We start from the raw sequence: 9,669 nt of genomic DNA, 5'->3' as shown, positions 1-9,669 counted from the left end.
GTAGTCTATGTAAGTTCCGGTCAAAATAGATTTTGTTACAACTTGAATTTTCTCTTGCTTCAATATTTTTTGTATCAAGCTGTGGTTGAATTTTAAAATTGATTTCGTAATGAAAATTGTTAATATTAGTTAAGAGTTTGGTTTTGTTCGATAAATTATAATAATTAGTAAGTTAGTTGACATTTCCGGGTGCCAACACAACAACAAAGAGTTGACGTTTCACCGCGTAGCAAGTGAAAGTGTCACGTCGGTGTAATTTCTGTCAGGAATATTTTTGTTTCGCTAAAAATTCTTATTGACTGTCTAGTGAAACGTAAGTTTAGTGGTTTTTACAATTAAATTTAGTGTTTGTAATTTATAAAAACGATATTCTAGTGTCATAATGTTATAATTTCAGATATAGGTTATTGCCGGGGAAAATGGGTGTAAAACCTGCAATTGGAAGAAAATCTAACAAGAACCCACCTATTTTCAGTCATGAATTCGTTATTCAAAACCATGCAGACATTGTTTCATGTGTGGTTATGTTTTTCTTAGTCGGATTGATGGTCCAGGTGAGCTATCAGAATTGCCACGTACACCGTGTTTTTAAGGTTTTAACTCACTTGCGACTGGCCACATAACTGTGCATTACATAAATGAGTGCATATTATTGCAGGCGACAAGTCCCGTTGCGAGTTTGTTCATCAGTCTTCATCATAATGTCAGTGGCGTCGAGCCGACACGAGAACTGCCAAAGGGAGAGCCTTTCCTCTATGAAGCAGGCTGGAAAGATGGTTGTGCGGTGTTTTTCTACTCCCTCGTCTGTATTGTCATGCATGCTATTCTTCAGGAATACTTTTTGGACGTAAGTATTAATGAGAAATAGCTCTTACGTTGGTTCCTTCTCATAAACTTACTATGTATTTACATTCATATAATTTCTTGCAGAAAATTTCGAAAAAATTTCACCTTTCAAAGTCAAGGTTGAGTGCACTCAATGAGTCTGGACAACTGATTGTGTTCCACTTAGTGACTCTTTTCTGGGGAGGAGATGCTATTATGCGTGAAGGCTTTGTGTTCAACATTTCCAAACTTTGGGATGGTAAGTATTTTACAACTGTTACACATTTCATTTTAATATCCTTAAAGAGTGTGTCTGTTTCCTGGCTGTAAAATTTCATAAAATTTTTCATTTTAGATAATCTTATCAAATGGAATGCACATTATATCCTGCTAATGCATTATATCTAAATTTTTTTTAATGAATAACACTGTTTTACTATAATCCATCCATAGTAATTACCTTTGCCATCCACCCCTCAACTGTGTTTGTTAATCCATAGCATACCCCGACCACCCAATGAGTTTCTTGCTGAAGCTGTGGTGGATTGTCCAAGCTGCATACTGGCTCCACACTATCCCCGAACTCTACTTCCAAAGGATTAAGAAGGATGAGTGGGCCGGACGCACTCGATCTGCCGCTATTGCATTTGCTTTTGTCGCTGTTGCATATGGATTCAAGTAAGTTATTATAAAATACTAGCGTTGAATTTTGCAAAATTCTGTCTTAGTGAGCACCTATGTTCTAACTAAAGGAACCAACATGCAAAATTTGAGTCTCCTAGCACTTATAGTTTCTGACATTTCGTGATGAGTAAGTCAGTGACCTTTCACTTTTATAGATATAGAAGAATGGAACTGCTATAAATAAATAAGCCAGATTTTGTTCTAGTTGACTGGGTGACTGGGTACGATCAAAGTGTTGTTTTTTTGGTGACAGGTTCCAACGTGTAGGAGTGTGCCTTGTGGTACTCCACTCCCTGGCTGAATTCGTCGCCCACAGTTACCGCCTCAACAATATCCTGAGGGGAGAGAGGGACGACTTCTTGGACAAATGTAATTATCATTCAAGTTTTAATTAACACTTTCCATTATGAAACAAGCTTCTTTGTTATTCAATTGTGTTCACTGAATTTATTTCATGCTTGCTTACTTTTTAGGAGGCTTGTGTAATTAAGTTGTTTCACAATTTAAACAGCTGCAGTTTTTATTTACTCTCAACTCAATTGGCTTATCAGCAGAATATTCTACCATGTCAATATCATATAAAATATTTCTGTCCCTCAAAACTAATGAATTTATCAAGGATTAAAAGCTTACAAAATCTGCAACAGCTAAATTGCTAGTGTAACTATTCTCTAAATTTCTATACAATTTAAAAGTAGAAACTGCTAGGCTCGGCATCCACTAAAACGCGCGGGCACGCGTGTACCCGTTTTAAGGCCTATTCAAACCTGAGCGATATTCGCTGCCGCTGTGGGTAGAGGTACATTCCACGCGGGTTTCGCTCAGGTATTTAGTATCAAGTACCGCGGCTAGAGCGTTTTCTCTGCCGCAGACGGTAGCGAATACCGCTTAGGTCTGAATAGGCCTTTATACAGGCGGGCGCGCGCGGCTTGTAAAAGTCTGAGTCGGACGAATGGTGCAGGCATGCGCTCCCTGCACCCTCGCAAGTTAGCGGAGGCTCTAAAATCATTTCAGTATCCTCATTACCTTTGACTTTGTTTTTTAAATTAATCTTTTTATACAGTCGTGAGTCTGGTGAACGGCAGCGTGTTCGTGGCGGTGCGCCTGTGCTCGCTGGTGCTGGGCGTGCTGACGTTCTACTTCGGGCTGGCGGGCGTGGCGCCGCTACTACAGCGCGTGGCCGCGCTCTCCGTGCTCGTCACCTTCCAGGTGAGTCACTGACAAGTGTAGCGTTTTGAGTCCTCAGTCGTAGTGTCCGAGGATCAGGCGCAAATCCAACCCTCAGAAAAAAGTTTTGGTCACTTCAGTAATTATTTTTCGCAAAATGGTATAACGTAAATTTTTTGGACAGTGGATATAATATATCATAATATCGATCATAAAGACCGTGAAAGTGTGACGTTATAAGTATTAGGGTTGTAGGTATGCCCATCTTGCCTACTATAGTGGGTCCGCGTCTGTTGTGAACATGCTATTGCGGTCTGATGCTATCTTGTCTGTGTTCTGCGCATGATACGTTCCAGATGAGTTCGAAACTCCGCTTGTGCAGGGATGGTAGCGGTAATATGTTAGTATAGTAATATGCGTGTATGTAGTTCAATATCTTCGTGCTCGTGGCCTACGCGTCTACATTTACGCGTAAACATGTCGAATGTTTAACATCACTTCGGAGCAGATTTGCTGCAGTGAGATAATTTTTGCTAACATTTTACTTCAGAAAGTTAGTTTAAAACTGAAACTACTTTTGTTTATGTTAATTTACATAAATCTTTGTTTGGCAGGTGTACTTGATGTACAACTTCATCTCTGAGACAATCAAGCAGAGGCAAGAGTCCCGCCAGCTGGCCCAGAGCAGGCCCAAGAAGGAAAAGAAGGAGAAACCCAAGAAAGAAAAAGGTAAATAACTTTCGAATTCCAAAACTTCTTTCACTATTTGCCTTAAGATTATCAGTACTGCAAATCTCACTATTAGCACAGAATAATAATAAGTACTACGTACAGAAGTTTTACTTCGCGAAGGTATTTAAAAAAATGTATGCTCAATGTCATTAACAATATGGTGTAATTTAGCCTGTCTCAAGAGTCAAGCACCATTTTGTTGACAAACGTCAGTGATCGGTACTGCGCCGAAGCTATAGAGCTTAATTCGGTAAAATGATGTGACGTGAGGTGCCAAACTGCGGAAAATGGCGGAGGAAATACATGATTTAGCATGAATTATCATGAATAATATTAACTACTTATTTACCTCTCAGTGTCTTGAGGCAACTTAAAAAAGTATATTCTGTGTTTTTATTATTATTTAGGCAGTTAAAAACCGCACTGTATTTAGTACACCATTTTCTTTATTTTCTTCCATCATACACAAGAATACGCGTGCGTGAGTCAATGTTCGCTCGTATGTGAGGCCTTGTCGAATAGTATCCTGTAGGTGGGCCAACGTGCGTGTTTTGTTTTCGATGTAAACTCGCGGAGATGAACAGGCCTGCTATTAGTTTATTATTATCCAATATCACTACAACTTGTTATTTTGTTTACAGTAAAGAAAGTCCCCACCGAGGAGTCAGACCTCCCCGAGGTGGACCAGAACACCAACAAGACCCTACGACAGCGCCAGGCCACCAAAGCCAAGTGAAGCCGCGGCGCGCGCTAGTATCCTAGGTTGTCTCCATCCCGTACTGAGTCTTTCCACTACACTTCACTCNCTGCAGTGTTAAGGCCTATTCAAACTGAGCGATATTCGCTGCCGCTGTGGGTAGAGGTACATTCCACGTGGGTTTCGCTCAGGTATTTAGTATCAAGTACCGCGGCTAGAGCGTTTTCTCTGCCGCAGACGGTAGCGAATACCGCTTAGGTCTGAACAGTATTATTACCACATACCCACTGGGTTTTCTCTGCCGAAGACAGTAGCCAATACCGCTTAGGTCTGAATAGGCCTTTATACAGGCGGGCGCGCGCGGCTTGTAAAGGTCTGAGTCGGACGAATGGTGCAGGCATGCGCTCCCTGCACCCTCGCAAGTTTTAACGGAGGCCCTAAAAGCATTTCAGTATCCTCATTACTTTTACGACTTCGTTTGTTTTTAATTTAAACGCAATTTTCCTCGCAGTCGTGAGCCTGGTGAACGGCAGCGTGTTCGTGGCGGTGCGCCTGTGCTCGCTGGTGCTGGGCGTGCTGACGTTCTACTTCGGGCTGGCGGGCGTGGCGCCGCTACTACAGCGCGTGGCCGCGCTCTCCGTGCTCGTCACCTTCCAGGTGAGCCACCGACATGTTCCACCGAGGTGGAGAGGAGGCGAGGCGAGATGTGCGGAGACGACCAGCATAGCGAGCGCGTTATAATAACACTTATAGGGAATATGCATCGATTTTAAAAGTTAATAAATTATAATCATTTTAGTTAAATCATAGAATTTCTGAAAAGCCAGTATTGAAATCGGACTTGAAACAACAAAGTTACAAGTGTTTCAACTTTGTATGCAAATAGCTGAGCGTGACGTCAAATCTCACCCGCCCATAGTAACTTGTATGGGACTCTGCGTGTCGTTCTAACATGACCAATGACGTCATGACATCTCTAACTTCTTAGGTATCTTTTGAATTGTTTGTTAAAGAAAAGCACTGATTGATTTGATTTTAAGGCTACTGTGTGAGAAATAAAAAACCTTGCATATTCCTTACTATTCGGAGCGAAGATGTGCCGCGACTTCTCGTTCCCGCTTGTATTTTGTTTTTTTAATATTATTAAGTATGTACTACATATTAATCGGTCTGATGTTGTCTCACCACGTCGCGTGCTTAAAACGTTTCCGATGGATCTGAGATACTCGTAGTATCGTATCGTATGTTTTATAGTTACGTTGTGCTCTTTGTAACACTGTGCTCGTAACCTTCATTCGTCTATGGTTGGTGTCTTCTCACAACCGAGAAACCAGCAGGGACTCACAAATTCTCAGTAAATAATCGCTCAATTAAAATTGAGACTCCTAAAAGACAGTCCTAAAATCTGCAATTCTTGAATGCTTTGTTTATGTTTGGCAGGTGTACTTGATGTACAACTTCATCTCTGAGACAATCAAGCAGAGGCAAGAGTCCCGCCAGCTGGCCCAGAGCAGGCCCAAGAAGGAAAAGAAGGAGAAACCCAAGAAAGAAAAAGGTAGATAACTTTCGAATTCCAAAACTTCTTTCACTATTTGCCTTAAGATTATCAGTACTGCAAATCTCACTATTAGCACAGAATAATAATAAGTACTACGTACAGAAGATTTACTTCGCGAAGGTATTTAAAAAAATGTATGCTCAATGTCATTAACAGTATGGTGTAATTTAGCCTGTCTCAAGAGTCAAGCACCATTTTGTTGACAAACGTCAGTGATCGGCACTGCGCCGAAGCTATAGGGCTTACTTCGGTAAAATGATGTGACGTGAGGTGCCAAACTGCGGAAAATGGCGGAGGAAATACATGATTTAGCATGAATTATCATGAATAATATTAACTACTTATTTACCTCTCAGTGTCTTGAGGCAACTTAAAAAAGTATATTCTGTGTTTTTAATTTTTATTATTATTTAGGCAGTTAAATACCGCACTGTATTTAGTACACCATTTTCTTTATTTTCTTCCATCATACACAAGAATACGCGTGCGTGAGTCAATGTTCGCTCGTATGTGAGGCCTTGTCGAATAGTATCCTGTAGGTGGGCCATCGTGCGTGTTTTGTTTTCGATGTAAACTCGCGGAGATGAACCGGCCTGCTATTAGTTTATTATTATCCAATATCACTACAACTTGTTATTTTGTTTACAGTAAAGAAAGTCCCCACCGAGGAGTCAGACCTCCCCGAGGTGGACCAGAACACCAACAAGACCCTGCGGCAGCGCCAGGCCACCAAAGCCAAGTGAAGCCGCGGCGCGCGCTAGTATCCTAGATTGTCTCCATCCCGTACTGAGTCTTTCCACTACACTTCACTCTCATCCTCTTTCTTCAGTCTGTCTACAACTTCACCGTTATCGTCTAAGCACAAATACCTTCGTTCTCAGACTGTCCGACGGCATTTATATTTTACGATATCGTAGTCTACCCTCAAATGAATGTTAATGGATAGATTCAAACGTCTCTGTGTACATGACATAATATTATTAACAATATTTATCATAGCGTAACATATTATAACATAGATGTGGTGTCGATATCTTTTTAATCATACATTCATTTAGACTGCGTACTACTATTGTCATTAAAAGTATAGTGGATACAGGGTTGTAAAAATATCTCCTAAAAGTGTAAAAATAAAAACTCTAGGTTTAAATGTTGTTTATATGAATATATTGAATAAGGATTATGAAGTACTGTGTGTTCATACACATTAAATGATGAAAATTCCATTTTTATTTTGCATTTCGATTTTAAATCAATATGTTCTTCATAATGGATTCCAATAAAGATAACGATTTAAATGATTTTTATTTTATTTTTATATGGTTGCTATATTTTTATCACATAAAATTTCTATATTTTTAACTCGATACTTAGTTTTCTTATGTGACAATCTTTTGGTGCTCTTGAATTTTATTATACTTACCTCAATCGAAATTATCTTTGGTTTTTGAATGGGGATAGGCGTGTTGCGTGTAACATCATGAGATGCGATCTAAGTTTATTGTTACAACCAATGCCTGTAAGATGGTACACAATGAAATTATACTTCCTAATGTAAAATTGTGCTCATAAATTATTATATAATTTTCGTGAGATATGTCAATTTTAAAAGCTTGATGTTATTTTTATTTCTAAATAAATTTTTTAAGAACAAATTTAGATTTTATTTTTTATACCTCTTCATTTTTACCTCTTACGTGAATAGCTTACTATTTTACGATAAGAGTTGTTACAGGGATGTGACTTTTTATGAATAAAACATCGTAATTGGTAAACATCGAAGGCAAAAATAGTTAAATTTCGGACATGGGATTAACTACATCTTATAAATTCAAAGCTTTCTTCGCAATACTCTGCTTCAGGGCGGCTAGGTTATGAAAAATTATAAAATAGTAACACATTTCTTAATTAAGACGCCCAATGAATCTTCTAGTTAGAATATAGGTATTTCATCCTACTAATATTAATAACTAGCTGACCCGGCGAACTTTGTTCCGCCTTAATGGCAATAAATAAGCAGACTTTTTTTATTTCGAACGGGATAAAAAGTATCCTATGTCCTTCTCCTGGCTCTAAACTACCTCCCTGACAATTTTCAGCTAAATCGGTTCAGCCGTTCTTGAGTTATAAGTGGAGTAACTAACACGACTTTCTTTTATATACATATATAGATAATAAAATAATTTATTTGCCAGAATACGGTTACAAGACTTACAAGGTTATAGAGAAAGAAGTTTCCAACATATTCTATCGTACATACGATGTGCAAATATTACAAAAAAATACTTTTAATAAAATGTTTTTAATATTAAAAAGTACCCAGTATCATTATTATTTGAATGTCATGCAATTATGAATGCGAAAGTTTGGATGTCTGGATGTTTGTTACTCTTTCATGCAAAAACTACTTAATGGATTTTGATGAAACTTTACAGTATTATTGTTTATAACTCAGAATAACACATAGGCTATAATTTAAGACGATATGTGAAAAACTAAATTTCATGCGGGTGAAGCCGCGGGCAAAAGCTGGTTTATTATATTTTGCTCAGGTATATTCAGTTTTATGTTGTCTTTAAAATTAAAACAGGCGTAATTACCTAACGTACGCAATTAAATCAGCATCGGCTGTAAATCTCATTGAGAAAAACAATTAAAATAAACATGTAAGCTAGTAACAAACCCGAGAAACAATACTAGTCAAATAAATTAATGAAAGAGTTATGTTCTGCTTGACTTTTATTAACATGTGTCGTTTTAATTTGAAAAACAGTACTTCAATACAAGAAATATCCTCTATGCGATACAGTATGTTCATAATTATTCATATTTTTTGCGAAACTATGTGATACAAGATGCGCAGCTAAAAATAACGAGAAACCTTGGCTTTATAATGTAAAACATGATCTTAAAGAAAGTTACCTATTTTTAGTAAGACACTCGGACAAGTATTTATCAATATTATACTTGTAGATTTAAATTTTAATACCATCAAGTGCGTGCGCAACAAATGATAGGCAACTAAATAGTGCCCACCTGACAAAAATAAATCGATCATTTGCGCTGTTTTTTGTAATCGATCATTTGCGAAAATAGTGCTTTCGCTTCACCACGAAAAAAGTAAATACTAGCCACAAAATAATTTAATAAATATTTATTGTTACAACTGTACTACAATACTGTTTCGATAAGAGTGGCCCTCCTCAATTATTTCAACCCAAATAGACGACCTGCCTATCTTATGGATCATAGGGCCATTTTTTTAAATTTCTGGACAATTAATAAAATTGCTATTAACGCGTTGAAGTCTTTCGTTCTATGAATACAAAAATTGACACGCTCTTAGTTAAATTATGATTATGTGAATCTTATCAACAAAAACTACACAGGCAATACAGTTTTTAATTTATTACAACTTTTTCAAGTCAATATAACTCTAACATTACAAATAGTGGAACACACACGAATAAAATTGATAACATAATAAGCTAAATTAGAGGTGGCGGTTATTTTTTTTACATATTACCTACCTAGATTTAACTTGTAATCATCCTGTTTATAACACGGCACGGTGATCTAAGAATGCAATATTAAAACAATGGTTAGTGTTTCTGTTTCTATGAAAGCAGCGATTTAATATGTTTTTTATGGCCTCAAGTAATTTTATGGTTTCAGGTTCAGTTTCAATAATTTGATTAGCATAAAATGTTTTATTTATTTATTTTAAATCAGACCAAATAATCTAATCTAATCTATAATGCAGAAAATTACCGAGTGCTTTAAAATAAAAATGATTGATTGGTTCATTCGAGTGCAGTGATTTAAGTATTCTGACATGGTTTATTTTTAAAGTAAGAGCTCTTCTACATTTACATCCTCGCAAGTCTATAATAAGGAGGTGTTTATATCATACGGTAGTTCATTTTTTAGGCGTTAAATTGCCAATTTTAGGTTCCTATTCAGTTCGATGATAGGTTTTTGCAGCGACAACCGTTAGCGTGCGGCG

At 37.5% G+C, this 9,669-nt stretch overlaps 1 protein-coding gene across 1 annotated transcript; it reads left to right on the top strand.

Moving 5' to 3' along the window:
• Positions 1-202: 202 nt before the first annotated feature.
• TRAM (translocating chain-associated membrane protein 1) lies at positions 203-7,288 on the top strand. The gene is made up of 12 exons (XM_028300204.1): positions 203-313; positions 398-554; positions 659-847; positions 931-1,084; positions 1,326-1,503; positions 1,763-1,878; positions 2,573-2,718; positions 3,291-3,405; positions 4,050-4,142; positions 4,617-4,762; positions 5,546-5,660; positions 6,312-7,288. Exons 2-12 carry the CDS (start codon positions 420-422, stop codon positions 6,404-6,406), a joined length of 1,482 nt encoding a protein of 493 aa, XP_028156005.1. The 5' UTR covers positions 203-313; positions 398-419; the 3' UTR covers positions 6,407-7,288.
• Positions 7,289-9,669: the final 2,381 nt, after the last annotated feature.

The sequence above is a fragment of the Ostrinia furnacalis genome, unplaced genomic scaffold (assembly GCF_004193835.3).
Source record: "Ostrinia furnacalis isolate ACB-3 unplaced genomic scaffold, ASM419383v2 OfSCF0710, whole genome shotgun sequence".
Lineage (NCBI taxonomy): Eukaryota > Metazoa > Arthropoda > Insecta > Lepidoptera > Crambidae > Ostrinia > Ostrinia furnacalis.
The sequence above is the reverse complement of the archived record's forward strand: the minus strand, read 5'-3'. Positions and strand labels throughout refer to the sequence as shown.